Source organism: Camelina sativa, chromosome 1 (assembly GCF_000633955.1).
Source record: "Camelina sativa cultivar DH55 chromosome 1, Cs, whole genome shotgun sequence".
Lineage (NCBI taxonomy): Eukaryota > Viridiplantae > Streptophyta > Magnoliopsida > Brassicales > Brassicaceae > Camelina > Camelina sativa.
In genome coordinates this window covers 7,182,961-7,205,500 of record NC_025685.1, presented here as the reverse complement: position 1 = coordinate 7,205,500, position 22,540 = coordinate 7,182,961, and the positions used below count along the sequence as shown (strand labels likewise).

The 22,540-nt window shown below is 35.4% G+C and overlaps 2 protein-coding genes, 1 non-coding gene and 1 pseudogene across 4 annotated transcripts in view; 1 reads left to right on the top strand and 3 right to left on the bottom strand.

Annotated features, from left to right (window-relative positions):
• LOC104781248 lies at positions 786–8,333 on the bottom strand (annotated as a pseudogene).
• Positions 7,602–7,683, top strand: TRNAS-UGA. The gene has a single exon. It is a non-coding gene; the product is annotated as a tRNA-Ser (tRNA).
• On the bottom strand, positions 17,109–17,999 carry LOC104781240. Its single transcript, XM_010505856.2, has one exon. The coding sequence runs from the start codon at positions 17,920–17,922 to the stop codon at positions 17,293–17,295; it is 630 nt and encodes a 209-aa protein (XP_010504158.1). The 5' UTR covers positions 17,923–17,999; the 3' UTR covers positions 17,109–17,292.
• Positions 18,490–22,540, bottom strand: part of LOC104781212 (cell division cycle protein 27 homolog A-like) — a 7,509-nt gene continuing 3,458 nt past the window's right edge. The window contains exons 7-16 of one of the 2 annotated variants that reach the window (XM_010505837.2): positions 22,013–22,132; positions 21,620–21,797; positions 21,212–21,390; positions 21,034–21,099; positions 20,774–20,893; positions 20,500–20,576; positions 20,194–20,313; positions 19,887–20,106; positions 19,462–19,743; positions 18,490–18,752 (exon numbers count right to left, since the gene is read on the bottom strand). In XM_010505837.2, the coding sequence (XP_010504139.1) occupies positions 18,696–18,752; positions 19,462–19,743; positions 19,887–20,106; positions 20,194–20,313; positions 20,500–20,576; positions 20,774–20,893; positions 21,034–21,099; positions 21,212–21,390; positions 21,620–21,797; positions 22,013–22,132 (1,419 nt within the window). In that variant the 3' untranslated portion in view covers positions 18,490–18,695. The remainder of the gene's footprint in view (positions 18,753–19,461; positions 19,744–19,886; positions 20,107–20,193; positions 20,314–20,499; positions 20,577–20,773; positions 20,894–21,033; positions 21,100–21,211; positions 21,391–21,619; positions 21,798–22,012; positions 22,133–22,540) is intronic. The other variant, XM_019246650.1, reaches the window with a different exon arrangement.

Sequence of the window (22,540 nt, the reverse complement as noted above, 5' to 3'; positions counted from 1 at the left end):
TTTTTTTTTTTTTTTTTTTTTTGTGAAGTATACACGAATTGAATTCAATGCAGATTTTTTTTTATTTTAAGATAGAGATAATTTGCAACCATGGGAAAAGACTTGGTTTTGATTTCTTATGGAAAAAAGAAGAAGTCAAGGGTAGTTTCGGTATTTTGTGTTTCAAAAGATGAGAGGATTGTGCTGGATCGTACGTTGAATTCGCGTTTTTAATTACTATTATAAGCTTTTATTTATCCTTTTTATCTTACCTGGAATTTTTTTTTTTTTTTTTTTTTTTTNCAAACAACAGACTTTATTTATTTATTTTATTATTTATAGAGGATAATTTTAAAAAATAGAAACAATGGTACCGACAAATAATATGAAAATTTAAAGATGTGAGGATAATATTGTTTAAAACCTAAATCTGTCCCGAAACTCACCAATAAACTAATGTTTTGATTTCAATCCACTTGTTACGCGATCTATCTAAGAAGAAGAAGCACGTGGTCTTACAAGATAACACGTTTTGAATATGACGATGAGACAAGTGGTTTATATTTAAAGAGATTTTGATATTAGTATACACACATATTATTATGTGTAGTTACTTTAATTAGGTACGAAAATGTGATTGAGATTTGAACAAAAAAAAGCTTTCATAACTTATCCTTGTCATAATTAATTAACTATTTTTTTCGTTCACAAATCTTAAAAGAAGTATACATCCACAAGATTAAAACAAACGCATTTGACTTTCATTATGTTTGAAGTTTAACATTTTTATGCCCAAGGCAGACGTGGAAGCAAAAACGATTTAAAACAAACACACTTACACAAACCTAAACAAGCTCATCGTTGTTATGATTAATGTTTTTAACTGTTAGGATACATGAAGTTTAGAGCTTAAGTTAATTATCACTCATTCTCTCGTCCCTGTATATATGTTGTATATTCTCCCCCAGATTCTATTGTGTTATATATTGTACACTTTACAGTCAATAGAGCATCAATCACAAACTATTATATGGTATATCCATAAACTCTATTTTTACTTCATTTTTTCCTTCACGCCAAACCTGTCCGGCGACTACTACACTCTACCGTTGTTGGAAATTGAGCGTTCTTATGCCGAAAGCAAACATAAAGGCAAAAAACAGAGCGAAGCCAACTAACACGGTAGCAACCGGGACCATGAAATCTGCGTCGTATCCATAGTTGTTTTCAATGTACCACTTTATCGTCGGATCAGTTGTCATACCCGGAACTTTAATCGTATCCTCCACGTCACCGTACTGCGAAACAATCAAACCGTACACCGTCCAAGCCACTGGACATATCCAGTAATACCATACCCACCATTTCGGAATTCTCTGCAGGAGAAAAATAAACTTAAGTTATGATAGAATTTTTATAAAAAAAAGAAAAGCCCTTAGGGTTTTAAGCTTTCTTGCCAGAAACGTAACCAAAACTAACCGGTCTAGGGATGACAAAACCAGAAAATAGGTTGAAAAGCCCGTAGAAAGCTCCAGCAAAAACGGCTGCGACTTGCTGGTTGGGGGTGAGAGCAACTGTCATCATCCCATAGTATGTGAAGTAGAGGAAGGAGAAGAATGAAACGAAGAAAAACCAAAAGAATTTGGCGAGTTTCCATTCGAAACAGAGCATTGCGTATATAATTAGTGTATAATATGTAGTTTGGAGCAGCACATACGGTATTTCACATACCACCTGAAACCATTAAAAAAGTTTAAGTTAGAGACTACTTTACTACTCGTCAAGATTTCTTGTTGGCCAAGTATACCTAAAACGGTTATAGTTTAAACTCACCTGCGCTAGGGCATAAGGTAAAGCAGAGTACATTTCAGCAGCTCTTTCTCTATAGAATACAGTTCGCTCCACTGCTATTAGCGGTTGGACAGATGAAGAATTATTTATTCCCACGAATAAAACTGCAGCGTACATTGCTCCAATAACCTTTGTAAGATCATTTGCATTGTCCCTGTTTGTGAAAATAAAAATTATATAGATTCAATGTAAGTATGAACTCTGATACTGGATTGATTCACTCAAGTCGCTGATCACAAACCTTTTTGTGCCAACTTTCCAAAAAATTGAACCGATCATAAGAGCTGAGACCAATGTAAAGAAAAATCTTGCTAGATTGTAATCAGGAGTTCTCCAATAAGTTATCCACTGCTTCCACAAACAAGATTTGAATTGTCCCAAAGATGATTGTGAAAACTGCGTAGAGAAATAGAGATCTCTTGCTCCTTGTGGTGGTGTGCTTAGTTCCTTTACAAGATTCTTGTTTTGTCTACACCAAGAACAATTCTAATTGAGTATAAGTGTTTTGGATGAATCTTAGCTTTGAAGATTAGGTTTAACTTACTGATATAAGGATGATGTATTGTAATGCTCAGCAAAATCTATCTCAAGTTTTGCTTCTGCAGCCATTGAGCTCACTTCTAGCATCCATGTCGCCGGATTATACTTCTCCTTAATTTTTGGAACTCCGTGAATGGCCTGCGGTTTCTCAAAAGATTACTGATCAGGAAAGTTCTTAACAGTTTAATATCAAAGTCTTAACAAACTAAATGTAGAATCTGACCTGGAAATATTCGATAATCTTGTGAGAGTTTTGACCTAAAGGACCAGCATAAATAACTTGTCCTCCTCTCTTCATAAGAAGAAGTTCATCAAAAGCTTCAAAGATATCAATGCTAGGTTGGTGGATTGTGCAGACCACAGTTCTTCCGGTGTCAACAGTGTTCCTCACTGTCCTCATCACAATAGCTGCAGCCCTCGCGTCAAGACCAGAGGTCGGCTCATCCATGAAGATTATGGATGGATTCGACACTAATTCCACTGCGATTGTAAGTCTCTTCCTCTGCTCTGTCGATAACCCTGTGATCCCTGGAAGCCCCACAATCGCATCTTTTAGACTCTCTAGCTCTACTAGATCCATCACTTCATCCACAAATCTCTACAAAAGTCAGCTTATGTGTTAAGCCTTTGGCTTGAGATATATCTCAAATGATGTGTGAAGTTTAAAAGAAGAAGTAATTACTAATTTCTCATCTTTAGTGACTTCTTTTGGGAGACGAAGGAAAGCAGAGTACATGAGAGACTCTTTGACAGTGACTTGCGGTGAGTGGATATCGTTCTGTTCACAATAACCAGAGATTCTTGCAAAGGTTTCTTGTCTTTTAGGGAAACCGGAGATTCTGATGTCTCCTTCGATGTATCCACCAGTTTTACGGCCTGCCAAAACATCCATTAAAGTTGTCTTACCAGCTCCACTTACTCCCATCAAAGCTGTTAATACCCCTGGCCTAAAGACCCCTGTCACTTCCCTTAGCAGCTGAAGCTTATCCTTGGAAACTCCTTGTTCCTTCATTTCCTGTTTTTTTTTAGGGGTTTTATATCATTATGTTTTTGTATAAACACACTTACTTTAGTCTTTTGGATTTGGTGTTACCTTAGGCATGTCGACGTAGTAGTTGACATTATCAAAAGACATTGTGAGAGGGGTAAAAGGTAGAACCATTCCTCTTTTCGCATAAACGTTGTTACTCTTTGAGCCATTCTCTGCTCCGTTTTCTTCTGCATTTTCTTTTGAAATGGCGGCTTGTGGTTTGTCAAGTGCTAGCGTACCAATAAACGTAATGTCAGGGTAGGAAGAAACGAAAAGAAATGTCACATTCATGTGCTTCCATACCATAACCAATTTAATAAGCTATGAGTGAATTTCCCCATGTTTGTTATGTACTATATTTAGGTCTCAGGTTATTGTAGATATGTGATTCTAATAGATCATTATGATCAAAATAATCAATCGATATAAGTGTACTTACGGTTTAGATATGCCAGAGCGAAGGTAACAAGGATGTTGAACAGAACCACAAACATGAGAATGACTCCTACCCCGATCCAATACCAGTTTGGATCCGTGAAAATATCGAATATCTCAAGAACAGCCAACCCTAGCGTCGTTGAGTTATCAGAAGACTGCAAGGAAATTAAGTAAAAAGGCGTTGCGTGATTAATCATTAGACTAAAAAGGAAGAAGTGATATAAGAGACATATTGGCAGAAAGATAGGTTGGAGTTTACCGGTTGATTCGTCCATCTAGGAGCCAACATTTCATTTACTGTTAAAGCGTCGTAAGTGTAAGCCATTGGTGAAACCCAGTAAGCCCATTTCCACCATATAGGAAGGTCACCTGTTAACCATCATCAAAACATAAGAACTGCATATTTTTAGAAATCATTTTGCATGTTACTGTTATTTTAAAGGTATAAGGTATGTATGTAATATAACCTTTAGGAACAACGAACCCTCCAAGCAAGAAGAGGAGCATAACAACTAGAGCTCCTCCAGTATTAGCAAGAATCATCGATCTGCAAACTGCCGCACTGAATCGAAATATAGAACCAGCCATCTGCTGTGTCAGAAATATCACCAACAAATGCTTCAAGAACCTGAAAAGAACAGAAATTAAGTTGATAGTGTAACTTGTTTAAGTTGACAATGTAACTTGTTGCGGGTTCAAGAACCATCTTCACCTGCTGAGTTCTGGAGAAAATCCGATCAAGTAATACGTAATGGAAACCCAAACAACGGATTCAAAGATGGAGATAGGAATCCCTAGGATAACTGTTGGGAGAGTGAAGGTCCAAGGAGGGTGAAACAAAAGGTCTCGTTGCTTGTAGAACACGGGAAGTCTTTGAATCATCAAAGCAAGCTCCGCGAATCCATTAAACAAGTTGACGATCATGGAGAACATCAACGCACCGATGTAGACGGCTCCATCACTCTCGTTCTTTGTCCCCATCTCCGTCCTCAGGTACACTGTGGACGCAATCAAGGCCACAATAATAATCTGAACGGTCTTAGTAACGTAGAAGAAAGAGTTACGTTTCATGAGAAGCAGTTCTCTGTCCCAACAGATCTTGAAGAGTTGAGATTTGGGAACAGAGTGTTTGTTAAAGACGAGAGAAGCAGGGTGTGATTTGAATCTGTCGTAGGGGACGGACAGATCTTTTTCAAGATTGGCTCCGACATGGAAGGTTCTGAACCGTTTGGAGAATTCCGAGACTGGAATGTAACTGTATGGTTTCGTCGTGTCTGCCCAATACTGTTCTTGGTCTTTCCTTGACGTTACCTGATTACCAAGGCAAGTGGATCAGATAGATTTTCTTCAATAGTAATGATTAAAATTAGGGTTCTTTTGGCAAACGACTGTATAGATGTAGAATTTAGTAATATAGAATCATAAATAAAATTTCACTATCCCTTTATTTATCCAATTTATTTTTAATAAATATAAAAAATAGGATCATTATCTTCAATTAAACAGCAAATGTAAAATTAATCCCATGAATTAACATCAATACTAAATTTTAACCAAAACCATATGAATTGTGCATCACCTAGTTAAGTAAAAGTTCACTATCAATTCTAGGTGAAGTAATAATTTTTTTAATAGATAAGATATAGACCTCTTGCAAGAAATCTGCAGTGCCTTTGCGGTCAGGACACTTGAAACCGCAAGTCTCGAAGAAGGCAAGAACATGATCACGTGGACCTTGGTACACGATCTGGCCCTCTGACAATAGAATGATATCATCGAAAAGTTCGAACGTTTCAGGAGCTGGTTATAATAAGGACATGAGAACCGTTGCGTCCGTGAACCGAACAACTTCTTGAAGGCATTTCACTATTTGGTACGTTGTTGAACTGTCAAGACCTGTCGATATCTCGTCCATGAATAATGTCTTTGTTGGTCCCACTATCATCTCTCCTGTTTTGTTTTTTTTTTTTTTGAAGGAAAAGAAAATAAGTTCTAATCGTGTGACTCGCGGCTCATGGAGTTAACATGGATATGGGAGTAGTTGAAGAACATAGAAAGTTAAAGGGAACCTGTTGTGACTCTTTTCTTTTGACCACCAGAGATTCCTCTAACCATCTCATCTCCGACCACCGTATCTTTGCATATGTCAAGTCCTAATATCTGAAGAATTAAAAAAAGAAAAAAAAGATCCAATAGTTACCCCAATTTGTCAAACCAAATTAGACTAAAATGTTTACTATTGGGGTTGTTCAGTCAAAAATGAAAAGAGTCAAATGACTTTTAGGTGAAAAGTTGGGACTTGGGAGTAGGTGAATGTGTATCCACTCATGGCGTGAGTTGGACTTTTTAGATGGAAAGACTTTCTATATATCTCTCTGATTGTGTTATCAATACATGCACCTATCTTCTAAGTTGTTGTTGTTTTTTTATAATATATCTCTACTTGTTAGTGGGATCAAAGATATTTTGGTAAAGACAAATACCATATCATTTCACAAAAATATATACTTGATTAAACTCTTTAACCCATATTTTGTAGCTGCTATTTTCCTTTTTTTCTTTTTGCTAGAAGGATTCAAATTTCTTAGTTAAGAACTTATGAAATCATGCAAAAACCAAAAAAAAAAAAAATACTCGACAGTTGCACCCTAGCTATATCATTTGACATATTTAGATCTATATACTATTTTCGAAAAAAATCGCACTATCTGTTGAAGGTGAAATCATTACTCTGAGAGTGTAGTCTGTGATGAGACTGCTCTTGACATCACCAGCTGCGATGGACTTCATGAAGAGATCCACTTCCGGTTCCGGCAATATCCCTGCTTCCTTCTCTCTCCTCACCAGCTCACTTAACAAATCTATATGATCACAACCAAGTTTTTTCTTAATTTGATAAAATCGATTATATAAATATCATAAGCATTTAAAATGACAATTACCGTATCTAGTGCCAACTCCTTGGCATCTAGCAGAAAAGTCAAGAGTTTCTTGGACAGTCATGACTCCAATATGAACATCGTTTTGGCTTATGTATGCTGATGTTTTCTGCGGCACAAACTCGTTTAATCCATGCCCATTGTACGTTACACTTCCTGTGACCTGTCCATTTTCGTTAATCGCATTACTAATTCAACTCCCCTTTTTATTAGTATTATTTGTAATTAATCATATGTGTATTAATTAACCTTTAAGCTTGGGTCTAGTTTTCCAGCTAACGCCAATAAAAGAGTTGTTTTCCCTGATGATGGCGGACCTAATAAAAGTGTCATTCTGCAAAAACCACCAAAACCATACATTATAATCAACATCGAAATTCATGTAAAAGCAAATTTTGAAGTTTCCAGTTACCTTGAAGGTTTGATAATACCGGAGACGTCTCTAAGGATAGTGACTTTAGTGGTTTCTGTAAAGTTAAAACCAAGCAAACGAAGACCTCTCTCTGCAATGTTTAAAGCAACGTTAGGTAATGTGGGAAGAGCCCTTTTTCCTATGTGACAATTCGCCTCTATCGTTACTTTCTCGAATCTCACTTCCACTGTGGGTAGCTTTATTCGCACCCTGCCATAAATGATAGGAACATCACATTAAGAAGTAAAAAGTAAAATTTCCAAAAACAGGATTTTACATCACAAGAATACTTTTTGTTGCAATAAGATTTTTTTTTTTTTTTTAAAGAGTTAAGGACTTTGCATGTATTAGAGAGAAAAAAAAATCGGAACACTTTTCGTAATAAATTTGAAGTCGTTAAGTTTAACAAACAGTCGATATGTCCGAGTGGTTAAGGAGATAGACTTGAAATCTATTGGGCTTCGCCCGCGCAGGTTCGAACCCTGCTGTCGACGTAATATTTTTTATTTTTCTCAACTCAAACCAAATTTTAATTATCAAAAAAAAAAAAAATGCTAATAGATTGGTTGCATGTAACAGTCAGTCGCACAAAAATCTAGAATAATAATTAATACCTGTCGATTCGGTTCTTGAACTTTTTCAAGAACTTCTCGTTGTCTTCCTCGGTGACTTTGAAGATAGAATCGATGAACTTCTGGCGATCATCGACTCCAAGCTTGGTGACGTCGACGAGGTCTTCATGAGGATGAATGATAGTGGTACGAAGACGAGTGAAGGTTGGAAGTTTCTCGAGAGCTGCCCATTTAAGAGCTTCCTCGTCGTGGTCGTTGATCGTTGAACCGCTTCTCCTTGAGAAATGGCTATTACTATGACTTGCTAACAACTCTCCCAAGCTCCTACTTAGGCTTCTCGACAACGTCTCCATTTTTTTTTGTTGTTGGAGGATTTGGGAATTAGCAAGAGAGAGGAGAAGGGTTTGTTTGTTAATGTAGTTTTTTGATTTGGTAGCCAAAGAAAAAATTTCGGAAAACAAAAAGAAAGCGTGAGGAATCTGAGGGTTGAGTGGGTGAGAGCAAGGACATGTGTACTAGTTATCTTTGTTTTGTTAAAGAAAGATTATCTTACGAAATCTGGTGAACTAGGGAATTTTCATTTACTATATATGGGATTTTCCTTAAACTATACACACATACTCGTTTCTTTAACAAAAGTAATAAATCCGCGACTGCTAAATACAATTAATTTAAATGTTTAATATATGTAATGTTTTTAGTTTTTGGTTTTAAAAGTGAAGAACGTTTCTTTTTTGGTAATTAAGTATGGATCTTGTTACACTTTAGTTTGTAAGACATTCGATGCCTTGTGTTAATTGCCATGACAACTTGACAAGTGGAACTTGAATTTTCTGTAGATAAAAAAAAATGTTTTTGATATATTATATTTTACTTTATGTATAAACCAACTAAGACTTATAGGGGATGGAGTAATAATAAAGATCTAAAACTAAACTCCAAACTTATTTCCTAATTGTTTATATATATATATGGAGAGAGAAAGGTAAAACTGCTGTATTTGGTGACCAGCTTGGTTTCCGATATGCCTGCCATGCACCACTACATAAGATGGATTTGGTGACCAGCTTGGTTCTGTTAAGGGTGAGTAAATATGATATCTCAAGGAAGATAACATTATTTCATGAAGAATTAGATAACCAACTAATTGTACTTGTAACATGAAAGCTGAAAATCTTTAACTTTTCCAAAATAATTATATATATATATATATATTGGATTTTATGCAGTAAATGATAGAGCAATCTATTTTATTAGAGTAGTAGAAAAGAATTTTGAGAAAACAATTAGACAACAATTAAGGTAACAATTTAAGAAAATAAAATATTTTCTTACAATTAAAACTATGAAACTACTGTAAGTTTTTCAAATTACATATCTAAAAGAACAGTATATATATATATATAGACACAATCAATACAATAACTACACAAAATAAAACATTATTAATTATATTACGAATTAGTGGATAAACATGGAATAAGTATAATATTTTCAAAATATGTTTTGCCAAATTATTATACAAGTCAACTAGTAAAAATTTATAAAATTCTTATTTTTACGAAACAACGTGTATGACCAAAGATGTATATAGTTATTAATAGTAAAATATATGACACCGCATACAGAATTTATTAGTGTTCTTATAATAATTGTAAACAAAACAAAAAAGTGTTGTTACAAAAAAAGTTTTGAGTTCAAGTAAAACACTAGAGATATCAAAAGTGTTTTTTTTAGCAACAACATTTTTAGAGTCAAATACGACATAATCGTTGTTGGTAATATTTCAGAGTCTAACAAGAAAAAAAAATGTCATCTATTATAAATTTTAAAAATAAATGTACTAATTTACCTATGTAAATCGTTTAAACTTTAGAGCGTTACCTTACGATTTGCTCATCAAATAAGAAAGTCAAATTATAGCGCAACTTTGCAAGCGCTATATAATAATTTAAATGGCAAAATTAACGTTTCGAGCCAAAAAAGAATCAATTACTACTACCAACCTTGGCAAGCTAATAGAATACTAATTACCAACTATTGATTTACCGCTTACCAGTTACCACCATTTGGTTTGTGTTTCGCCTTCTCTCCTTTCGTGACTTCTAGATATGTCATGTGTGTCAATTCTTTCTTTTTTATGTCATGTATTTTGCAAAGTTAACATTCTTTATCATAAACACTCGCTAGGATACTACTGATAAACTGATCCGGACATGGTCACTCCAATATTGATTAATCAAAGCTAACTATATATAGGTGTATATAGTCTACATATTATTTCTTTTATTTTAAACACTAGTAGATTGACATTGGCTTCGATTCTTTCTTTTAATAATTTTATAAGATTGATATTGGATTTTGAAGTTTGAACGTTAGAGTATCATTGATGATATAATTTTATATTAGTTGGTATGATGGGATTTGCACTCACCATTCACCAACTTAAGTCTGTGCAACGTGTTTCGCGTCGAACACAATAAACCAAACTTGTCAGTCTCAAAGGTCAAAAGAGTTTGAAATTAGTGTCTATGTGGCCTCGGCCGTTCACGGACATAACACCAACATGAACTACTTTTACTTCACTTTTTTATTTTCACTTTAAATCGTAATGTCACAGATTCGTCATCTGGACGTTTAAGTTTGAATAAATTTGTTTCTTTATTTCCTACACAGGAGTTCCTTTAATTAACTACCAAGTTTTAAATTTGAGGCTTAAGCTGGCTCAAAGAAATACGATTATGAGGCCCAAAGAATATATAGAGGCTTAGTTGAGTTTTTTTTTTTTTAATTTTTTTTGCAAATAAATTATCTTTTCATTCAATCGTACCAAGTAAATAAGATTACAAAGTTGAGAGTTTTCAAAGACAAGGCTTGGTAAAACACATAAGCAGACAAACTTAAACTTAAAGATAGAGAAGTCGACAGTCATGGCCAAGAGGTGTTGAGGATTTGAGCAGAGTATCAAATCGCAAGCTAGCTCAAGGTGCATCGACGTCACATTCACAGAAAAGGTGAAGATGTGGTAAGTGGTCCATATCAGTATGACATTGGGACGTTGAGAGGGTTTCCATAGCCAAGAGACACAATGATTTGATTGGTTCATTGACAAGGAGGAGGGTGATTGAAGGGTTGAGGTTGAGCATGGCTTTCTTGAGAAGGTTTCGGTAACCACACTTCTATGAACTGTGGTCATAATGCCGATATTCTTCAGACTTTGCCAAGGGAGAACATAAATCCTATCTTTTTTGGTTTGTACTTGGTACCATTCAGGACACAAGAAGGTTATGTAGGGAGGAATAGGAAAGCTTCGGTAATCTTCTCTCCTTTGAGAGAAGATCATAATGCCGATTTTCCTGGGACATCCAGTCTCAAAACAACTAAAGCAGAGTAGCAAAAGGGGTACTTGAGGGCGCAGCTGAGACAAGTAGAGAAGACGCGAGAGGAACCAGTAATCTTTTCTAAACAGGGAGAAGGTCATAATGCCGGTGCTCATCAGTCTTTTGTGGTAAGAGGTATATGCCCTAAGCAAATCTAATGGCAGGGTTCTCAAACAGTTATTGCAACAACAGAGCAACGATGTGTGATTATGTTCAAAATGTAGCATTCGGACACTTGAAGCAATAACTCGATACAACCGTATACTGTGGCTGTTTATATATAAAATTAAACTACATAGAATAGAGTCCTCGAAATTGATGACAAAAAAAATGTGAGTCCGTAAAAAACTTATATAAATCCTCAATTTCACACGCGAAAAATATTTGAATTTTCATTGACCAAAATAAGTTTATCACAGGTCAAAATAAATTCATTGTTATATAAAGTGAATCTATTTGAAATTTAAAGAAAAAAAAAATCAAATTAACTTTTGTAAAATAGCACAATTGACCCTTGTAAAATTTCTAAAGCACAATTGATCTCAATAATTTTTTTTGGCCCTAATATGATGATTTCCTAACTCCCCACGCGATTGTTGTCCAATAAGACTTAGAAAAGAGATTGTTTTGAGATAATTTCCAAATCTAACAAAGATAAAGTTGTTCTCTATACGTTTCTAAGTTTTAGCAATATTTGATTTGGTCATTGTTAAGTCAACTCCGACGATTAAGTAACATATTAAATGTAGGATTTGGCATTTGATATCTAATGTTTTATTTTTATTCACAAAAGTTTTTTAAAAAGTAATTTTGTCCTGAACTTTTTTGTCTACCCGATGATCAAGTCCATAGATATCGCTGAGAATAGAATTATGGCGATATGAAAAGTTATATTTGTGAATATATGTATATATATAGATTTTAAATTTTAAATGCGGAAGAAAATAAGAGACATTATATTTTCCGTTTTTAGTATTTAGGACTTGTAACATGCGGTACACCGCGGGGCTAATTTATATATATATATAATTGTTTTATAGTTTAATTTCTTATATAACTAATGTTTAATTTGTATTTTTTAAAACGTACAAACTCACTTGGTATGAACTAATTAATAAAAATGATCTTTTATAATTAAGCTGTCAAACAAAAATACAGTAACAGTTCACAAGAATAATTATTTAATCAAAAATCTAGAATTTCAGAAATCTATGTAGTAAATAAAATAAAATAAAAATATTAGAAGAATTGATTAAGATGAAAACTCATTTGGTGCTTTTAATTTCAGTATTCGCTTCATGCTTTATTTTATCCTACACAAAAACACAATGCAGAAAACAATAAGTAAACGAACATAAGAAAAAACATGGCCACGGATAAGCAGTTAAGCCAAGATAACGCAAATTAAAAGCAAGCAGTCATTACTCATTAGAGAGAATATGATAAAAGAGTAGTAGTTGGTCATTCATTATTTATGGATTATGGTAAGGTGACCAAGCAAACAAACTGTAGGGGGGAAAGATGAATATCTCTCCGTTCCCACGAAGAAGAGAATGACACCAAACTTATGACTACTACGGAGCAATAAGACAACGCCAAACGCAAAGACACCAAGACATATGATATATGTAGAGGGGGAGAGAGATCTAAGATGATGGATCCTAAAGAGAGCTGACCACAATCGGCGACAACACCTTTGATGGCAACCTTCTCGATGACCTTGACGACGTCTAACCCTTCCACAACCTGCCGAAACACCACATGCTTACCATCAAGCCAATCGGTCTTCACGGTGCAAATGAAGAACTGAGATCCTTTGGTGTTGGCTCCGGCGTTCGCCATCGACAGGATTCCTGGTCCCGTGTGCTTCCTCTCAAAATTCTGGTCATCGAACTTGGCCCCGTAAATCGACTCGCCGCCTGTTCTGTTCCCGGCTGTGAAGTCTCCTCCAGTTTCGGAGTGAATAATTTGATTTTTGACTTAAAATTTTAATTTATTGCTAAAATTTTTTAGATCACAATATTAACAAAAGAAACTAATATTGTGAAACAGTATTTATAAATTTAAAATAATCTAAAATCGAATATCTTAAACCCAATTGGTAATAAATTAGATATTATATGATAATGATTAAATATAGATAATTTTGGTAAGTAAAATTACTAAATAATAGGAGCGAAATTAGTAATAAAGATTGATTCGAATAATAAATAATTAAATATCGTAATTAAAAGGTTGGTAATCGGATACTAAAAATAAGAAAAGTAGGATCCGTCACTCTATTCTTGATCCGAATCTATTATTCCTAAACTGATTAATATTAGTTTCTTAAACCTATTAATTAATAATTAATACAATGACAATGTTGTAAATAAGTTAGAATTTCATGAATTTTTTCATAAATGTTTGTGAAAATGTATATATAGATACAAAGCACTATGTTTAAACCATCAAACTCCAGCACTATCGTACTAAAATGAAAAGTTAAAAAGTTTATTTCACATATTATATAGATACACAAATATTTATAATAAATAAAGACGTACGATAATAAATAAAGACGTACGCCCTAATCCAATAGGAACATATAATTAAATCATTTGAAGCAAGACTTTACACATTACATATCTTCTTTTAAACCAAACCTAAAAGGGGAACCCATCTCACAAAAGCTTATGCCATCTAGATGTTCTTCGAGAAGACCTGATATAATTAATAATTGCATTGATTATATAAGTTTAAATAGATAAGCGATGTTAGCGCATTATCTCGTCGGTCACGTTACATGAGATCAAAAATCAAATTTTGTTTGATGCATTTGCTTTTCTGATACGAATAATTCTAGTGGAAGTATAATTAGGTTTGTAAACAAACACATATTGCAAGAAAAAAAATATAAAATCTGACAGAACCATCAAATAAAAATATTTACATCATTTTTTTTTCTTTTTTGCTAAAGAACTTGTATATCATCTAGAATTACGTCATTACATTTATCTTTCAAAACCTTAAAACAAAAATATCATCATCATATAACGTAAGCACTATACCGCCAGTTTCAATTACGACATTGTCCCAAACATAAATAATTTGTTGGGTTAGTTAAACTAACAAAAGTTAAGAGTTGTATCAATTGCTTATATGGTTAATTAATTATGTCTATCAGTTTACTTTCTATATATCGACTAAGGGAAGAACATGCACAAATCTGCTTTCCACAAATCTGCTAAAGTGTAACAATTATTGGCTCACGGAAAATCGACAGGGTACTTCTTGGATTTGGAAATCTCTAATCTCCTTGAAGCCTCTAGTTAAAGCTCTTCTAGGCTGCACACTGGGAGATGGAACAACCGCAAGCTACTGGTTTGATAACTGGAGCCAGCTAGGTCCGCTGATTGACTTAGTTGGAGAAGAAGGTCCAAGACTAATGGGCATCCCAAGAGATGCAATAGTTGCTCAAGGTACTAGTTTGTCTGGCTGGAGACTACCTTCTCTCAGGACCAGACACCCGATACTTCAAACGATCAGAACAGCTCTCTCTGCGATGAACCCTCCTTCTGCTGCATCAGGTCCGGACTTATACTCTTGGGGACTAGAGGAAAACAGAAAGGATTTCTTCAATACGAGGATCACTTGGGAAATTTTACGCCCAACAGCTATTAACAAAGACTGGTATAAAGCAGTCTGGTTCAAACGTGGACTGCCTAAACACTCCTTTACTTTCTGGGTCGCAAACCTTAACAAGCCTTCAGTCAAATCGAGACTCTCCAATTGGGGAATTAACCTGGATCCAATATGTGTTCTTTGCACTAATGGGGAAGAGACTAGAGATCATCTGTTTCTCCACTGCAACTTCTATCTCCAAATTTGGCACAAGGTTCTGCAGAGATTGAGACTTCCGCAACTCATGTTCGTGGACTGGCAAACAATGATACACTGGCTAATGGGACACTCCAACGCTCTTCCTTCCACTCTAAAGAAGTTAGTCACCCAAGCAACTGTTTACTTAATTTGGCAAGAAAGAAACTCTCGCAGCCACGGAGGATCTACCACACTTGTCGATACTCTGTTTCGGATTCTCGACAGAACAATCCGGGATATTCTGCTCGCTCACCAATACTCAAAACAATGCAAATGATTGCTATCTAAATGGCTCTCCTATGCTGTCTCATAAAGAACATTGGACTAATAGTCTAGTTTAACTATATAACTTGTAACCTATAGCTTTTTTTTTTTTTTTTGGGTTATAGTTTCTAATTAAGTTTTTGTAAACCTCAAGTTCCTTTTGGTAATATAATTAACAGTTATCAAAAAAAAAAAATCTGCTTTCCATTTGGTTTTCCTTAACTTTGGAAATCAAAAGAGATTGAATTACAATAGTCACTTTCACTCATAAAAAGAAAATTTTATTTGACTCATTGGCTTTTGGTTGATTGTGGCAGAGTTTGTTGTTTTATGACTAAAAGAGTTCAAACTAGTGAAACACAAAGAAGAGAGTTTCATATAACAACTAACAAGTGGAGAAAAAGAAAACTAAAGCAAAAAAAAAAATTGGAAAGAAGAGAAAAAGTGACTTTTTCTTTTCTTTTGCTTTAAGGAAAGAGCCAAACAGCTTGCTCGCATTGGTCCTTGACGGCTTTTACGATGTACAACCGAGTTTTTTCTTCTTCTTTTCAGATAAAAGTTGTTGTTTTCTTCTTATATACATGCACGATTATATTATTGCTTACGATGCGTATCCCATTCAATTATTCTAGATAAGAGAAAAGACATTTTTATACTTGCATGTAATAATATATATAATAGATAATGGTATTGATGGCTGCAAATTTCTAAGATGGGAAAGTACATTGATCGGGNTTTTTTTTTTGGGTTATAGTTTCTAATTAAGTTTTTGTAAACCTCAAGTTCCTTTTGGTAATATAATTAACAGTTATCAAAAAAAAAAAATCTGCTTTCCATTTGGTTTTCCTTAACTTTGGAAATCAAAAGAGATTGAATTACAATAGTCACTTTCACTCATAAAAAGAAAATTTTATTTGACTCATTGGCTTTTGGTTGATTGTGGCAGAGTTTGTTGTTTTATGACTAAAAGAGTTCAAACTAGTGAAACACAAAGAAGAGAGTTTCATATCTCAACTAACAAGTGGAGAAAAAGAAAACTAAAGCAAAAAAAAAAATTGGAAAGAAGAGAAAAAGTGACTTTTTCTTTTCTTTTGCTTTAAGGAAAGAGCCAAACAGCTTGCTCGCATTGGTCCTTGACGGCTTTTACGATGTACAACCGAGTTTTTTCTTCTTCTTTTCAGATAAAAGTTGTTGTTTTCTTCTTATATACATGCACGATTATATTATTGCTTACGATGCGTATCCCATTCAATTATTCTAGATAAGAGAAAAGACATTTTTATACTTGCATGTAATAATATATATAATAGATAATGGTATTGATGGCTGCAAATTTCTAAGATGGGAAAGTACATTGATCGGGATTAGCTTATAGGAATTTGACATGAGCATTGATATTCGTCCTTAAGTGGTTTGATTTTTCAGTTCACATCATGAGACATGAGTTCATGACAATTGCTCGAAGAAAGCATTATTTAGGATATTGTTTTTTGGTGAAAGCCACCTTTTTATCTTCGTGAATTTCTAAGATGAGACACAATCGACGGGAGGCCTATGACATGTACATGTTCCTCTTATAAGTCATTTCTCCGTACGTAGTACTACTACTATTCATTTCCATGATCTCTCTCGAACACGCAATAGTTTGTACGTACTATACTCCGGCTATTCCACCTCTCTTTTTTTTTCTAATTCAACCACAGCAACTTTTAGTTGTGTCATATTCTAGAACTGCCTTTGCCTGCAGCACCAATTTATGCGATTGTTAACTATCAATGTTTCCAAGTTTTTTTTTTCCAAATTTTTTAACTATTAGAATGCATTTTTTCTCAGCAATTTGCATTCAAAGAACATACTCTTTAACAATCCATTACATTTTCTTAATGAATGTAGAAAATGGTCACCCGAATAAAAATTTATTCATGATGATCTGATTTTTAACAAGAAATGAGAAAATAATCCCCATGCCCTCCAACCAAGAATATTATTACAATTTCGGAACTAAATCAGCCAAAAAGAGAAAATATTAATTAGGTGAGTACTCAATCATCTTCTTCTGCTGACTCAAGTTCTTGTAAAACTTCTTTATAAACGCATCCGCTGCTTTGTCAACATGTTCGTTAGTCACGTCACCATCTTCCCGTAGCGGAAACGGTGAGTCCGTTACCCGTAAAGGCCTCACTGACGGACTACTCCGTCCAAAACCTGGCAAGTAAGGGGATAGCGCCGTCAAGGCCTCAATGGACAAAGCCCCCGGCGTGGTACTTCCCTGCTGGTCATGATCTCCGGCGCCGTTCAGCAGCTCAAGGACGGCTCTGGAGGCGGAACTGTCGTCGTCGAGGGTCGGTGGCGCATGGCCACAAGAGAAGAGGCTGTTGTGGTGACTCTTTTTCTTGAAGGCGGCAATGTTAAACGGGAATGAGTAGTTAGGAGTGTCGCTGCAGCTAAACTCGTATTCTTTCCGCGGCTGGGACGACGTGACAGTTGAGGCTGCTGGGACGCGACGGCGGTTGTGGAACATGAGATTCTTGCCTCGTTTGAGAGTGGCGTTAAAGTCAGCGAGGAGCTTTTGCTTAGAAATGCCTTTGTGTAACATGTACATGACAAAACGTACGATGTTCCATAGCTTCTTGCTTATTGGTATATTCTTCTCCATCTTTAGAATGATAGAGAGAGAAAGAATGAGATTATTGTATTTATTTTTTTTGGCTTTGATATTTGCTTATGGACTAAGGATCAATGTGTGTGGGATTTATAAAGAAGAGAGAAAGAGGCAGACTTTTCAGCAAAAGAAGTACTTAAACGTGGAACACTACACAATCATTTTATTTATGTAGTTAATTTAGCTTTAGGGGTTTAATAACCCAGATAATGGAAAAGGAAGAAGAAATTTTTGAATTCTTCTATTAACTTTAGTTGTACTTTAGATTGCACTATGTATTATAGCCATCTATATATGGATATTAGGTCGTGCTTTTCTATATAAAATAAATTTAACTAGTGCGGGTGTTTTTTAAGATGACTTGGCCTTCTACTATGATGGTATGTACTACGCCTTTACAACTACATCTTTTTATTTTTGAAAAGGATTGCTAGCCACTGTGGCTAAACCTTTTATCTTTATATGTATACTTAACTTTCTACTTTGTCTTAAAAGTTTAAATCCTTCACCAGATAGTTACCATTGGTGCAATGAGTGCCACAAATATAGGCAGAGGAAGAAAACAAATAAGTTTTATTGATAAAGATGTTCTAATAAAGAAATGCAAATTTCAACCCAACTCTATACAATTTCTGTAGTTAACCCCTAAAATATTTAATCAGTTAGTGAAATTTGCAAAGTTTGGTTTTAGGATTAATCCTATCACAAGATGAGAAAAATTATAGATGGCTTTGGGTTATACGGGTGTATACACCTGCACAATGAATCTACAAATTCTCTTCCATTGCCAACTCGTCTGGTATTACCAGCCTCTCCATGTAAGCCTGTAGGCACAGCGAAGATAATTCTATCAAACCAAAAACATGAAAATTTTCAAAGGATGTATCTTGAAAAACATTGTTATTTGATGCTTGTGAAGCAAAAAAAAGGTGAAGGACTCTTAACCTTTATCTTGACAGCATCAGACGGAGAAGGGTTCAAATCCAAAGCAGTGCCGAAATGTAACACAGCTTTGTCATATAGCTTTAGTTGTTTGTATATATTGAAAAGCAACGCATGGACACTGCTCTCTTGAGGAGCACATTCTTTGAGCTCTTCTAAAACTTTCTGGGCTTTGTGATAATCACCGAGGCTGGCTAATATGTTAGCCTTGTAATACTTTGGGAGCGGATTCTTAGCATCAGTGAGTTTAGCCTTCTCCATCATATTCAACGCCTCATCGTTCTTCTGCAAAATATTATCTCAATTTTAATAGATTATCTCTGAACTATTATCTTTTCTGCCAAGCATAGTTTCACAGCTAAATCTGAATATCACAATATATGATATAAGTAAGACTTGATAGGGAAGAGCGTATATTAGGTACCAACCTTTGACTCATGCAAAGCAATTCCATAGTAGCACATGATGACTGAAGATCTTGGATTTATTTTAAGAGCCAGTTGAAATTNATGAAAATTTTCAAAGGATGTATCTTGAAAAACATTGTTATTTGATGCTTGTGAAGCAAAAAAAAGGTGAAGGACTCTTAACCTTTATCTTGACAGCATCAGACGGAGAAGGGTTCAAATCCAAAGCAGTGCCGAAATGTAACACAGCTTTGTCATATAGCTTTAGTTGTTTGTATATATTGAAAAGCAACGCATGGACACTGCTCTCTTGAGGAGCACATTCTTTGAGCTCTTCTAAAACTTTCTGGGCTTTGTGATAATCACCGAGGCTGGCTAATATGTTAGCCTTGTAATACTTTGGGAGCGGATTCTTAGCATCAGTGAGTTTAGCCTTCTCCATCATATTCAACGCCTCATCGTTCTTCTGCAAAATATTATCTCAATTTTAATAGATTATCTCTGAACTATTATCTTTTCTGCCAAGCATAGTTTCACAGCTAAATCTGAATATCACAATATATGATATAAGTAAGACTTGATAGGGAAGAGCGTATATTAGGTACCAACCTTTGACTCATGCAAAGCAATTCCATAGTAGCACATGATGACTGAAGATCTTGGATTTATTTTAAGAGCCAGTTGAAATTGGTGTTCCGCAAACTCGAATTTCTCCAGATGAAGGTAGGTCATTCCTAGACCGTACCAAGCATTGTAGTGTCTTGTATCTATGCTCAGTGCCCTCCGGTAGCATCTCTCTGCACCCTCAAAATCTTCCAATGCAGCAAACCTGTGAAGCCAGACCGTATGTTATTATTGTACATGCATGGTTATATGCACAATAAGACACACAGAGACACATAGAAAGGAATTGTACTCGTGACCACAAAGGGTATGCGCATATGTGAATCTTTCATTCAGTTGGATAGCTCTCTTAAACATTTTGAGAGCAGAATCATGGTCCTTACGCAAACTGTAGCAGTTCCCAACAGCACACCTGCAATTCACATTGCTACCACAGTCATTACAGAAAAAAATCCAAGCAAAGAGCAACTATGCAGTTTCAGATATTGAAATTTGAGATGATCTGCTAAAAACTAGTTTCTGTTTACGGGTTTTGGTTAAAGCCTGTAGGTATTAAAATCTTAACACAGACATATGTGGTTGACTCTAAGAATGATACCAGGATTCTGGAGATAGGCGGTCAACTGAAATCAGCTCCTGAGCCAGATAGCCCAACCTCATCTCTTCTTTCAGGTGCTTCAAAAACAAAGACACGAAATCACTAAAAAGTAAAACAATAACATATAACTCCCTGCAAGTGGATCTCAAAATCAAGTTCTAAATGCTGACATCGCAACAGGTAATTCTCACAGTCAACATCATGTTCAAGAGTTAGTTCGGGGACAGTTCATAATATATAGCAGGAAGATTTGTAAATATTGACAACATCTCACATAAAGAACCGTGGAGTACGTATCCATTCCCTCCAAAGCATAAGGATACTTTTGATGAGCAAGAGTAAAGGTAGAGTCAGCGTTGAAGTAGTCTTGTAGCTCAAAATATGCTTTTCCAACCTGTGTCAAAACGTTTCTCATTTTTTAGTTTCAGCGCCAACGAAAGGAAAATAGAAAGGGTCAATGAACTAATATGATCATTTAAGCTGGCTTCCATTTCCAATAAAACAGCGCTCAGGAAAAGCTACTCATATTATCACCTGCACGAGAACCCAGTGTGTATTGTATTGTTTCAGAGATAGCTTTTGATATACCAACAAAGCTTCCTGCAGTAGTATCAATTTTGTTATTTTGGATTGACATCGATAGTTTAACTATTAGGCAGAGTATTCAAGTTGAAGAATATGAACCCATACGCACATTGTCTTAATAAAGTACCTGACAATTGTACATAAGTAAATGCCTGTGGCCATCTCCAAGAATTCTCAGAAGGTTTAGCACTTCCGAGATTCCAGAAATGAGGCTGGAACTATCAGGGGAAGATTCACTAGGATTTTTATTTTCCTCATCATCAACAGAGCTTCCAATGTCACTTATAGACTGGCCTGACGTCGTTGCTGAATCATTTAAGAATAACGGTATCAGGAACCGCCGGACACATATGGTCAAGCCTTATTGTCAATTTGTCCTATAAAATACTTAAGCCACCTAAATACTTTTGCATCATTTATTCTAACTAAAGATCTAACTTTTTCCTCAAAAGAATTCAAAAACTATAACCAGTTGATGCTCTGTGGCCCGGTTGGGATGACATAAAATAAAAAATATATAAGAGGAAAACGTTACCTTCCTTGCTGCTTTGGATTCGGCATTTTTCAATCATCGAGGAAAGAGAAGGTACACAGTTTGACTCGGAAGGTGAAAGATGTAACCGATAGGAATCTTTACCAAATGACTGCGACATAGGAATCTTTTTCCTTGCTGCTATTCTAGCACTACGGCGACGGCCAGACCCTTCTGTAGCCTTCAAGATAGGGAAAGTAAAAGAAGACCAATAAATCAAGTAGCTTTAGATGGTTCAGCCATAGAGCTAGAAGATAGAAACAAGGTGGCGAAGCTCTATGTTAAGATATTTGCAATGCTAGATGTTCACTGTTCGCATATGCAATAATGAGAAAACGCTTATGCAAAGAAAGCAAGGATTGAAAGCACTTAAAAAGCTCATTGCAGATATAAAACCTCTGCTGACATTTCTTCACTAAATTTTATTCGGCGCCCTCCATGTACAGACATCAAAGATCCTTCCACTGCTGAACGAAGCATATTCTTATGAAGCAGAGGTGGTGGAGCATCCAATACCTAAACAATATAGATACTTAGAGATAAGGAGGCATCTTACAAACTTCTCATTACCCTATGAAAGGAATAGGTCATGAAGCAGATTACAGACATTCAACAACTAAGGATTTTAAGCTCGACTTAATTATATCACCTGTGAAATCACCGGAGAAGGTGTGTTCAAGTCCCATCCATTTGTATTAAGTTGCCTGTCAGTATCTGGCGGAATATCTGCTCCAAGCTGCCTAATTTTCAGATCTTGTTGGTTCTCTCCTGGAACATGTTCTGTTCGCCATAAACTTGTATCTCTTGAGGCCTTATCAGAATCTGTAAGCTGGTTTATGTTTGCTCCTTCTGAGAAGTTTATTCTTTGCGTGACAAAAGTTTCCTGAAGACGCTGGAAAGCAACATTTCCGAAAACTGTTGAGG

Bases quoted from the DNA above. Each gene is read 5' to 3' on its own strand.
- LOC104781240 (XM_010505856.2), bottom strand. From the start codon at position 17,922: ATGGAGAAGAATATACCAATAAGCAAGAAGCTATGGAACATCGTACGT.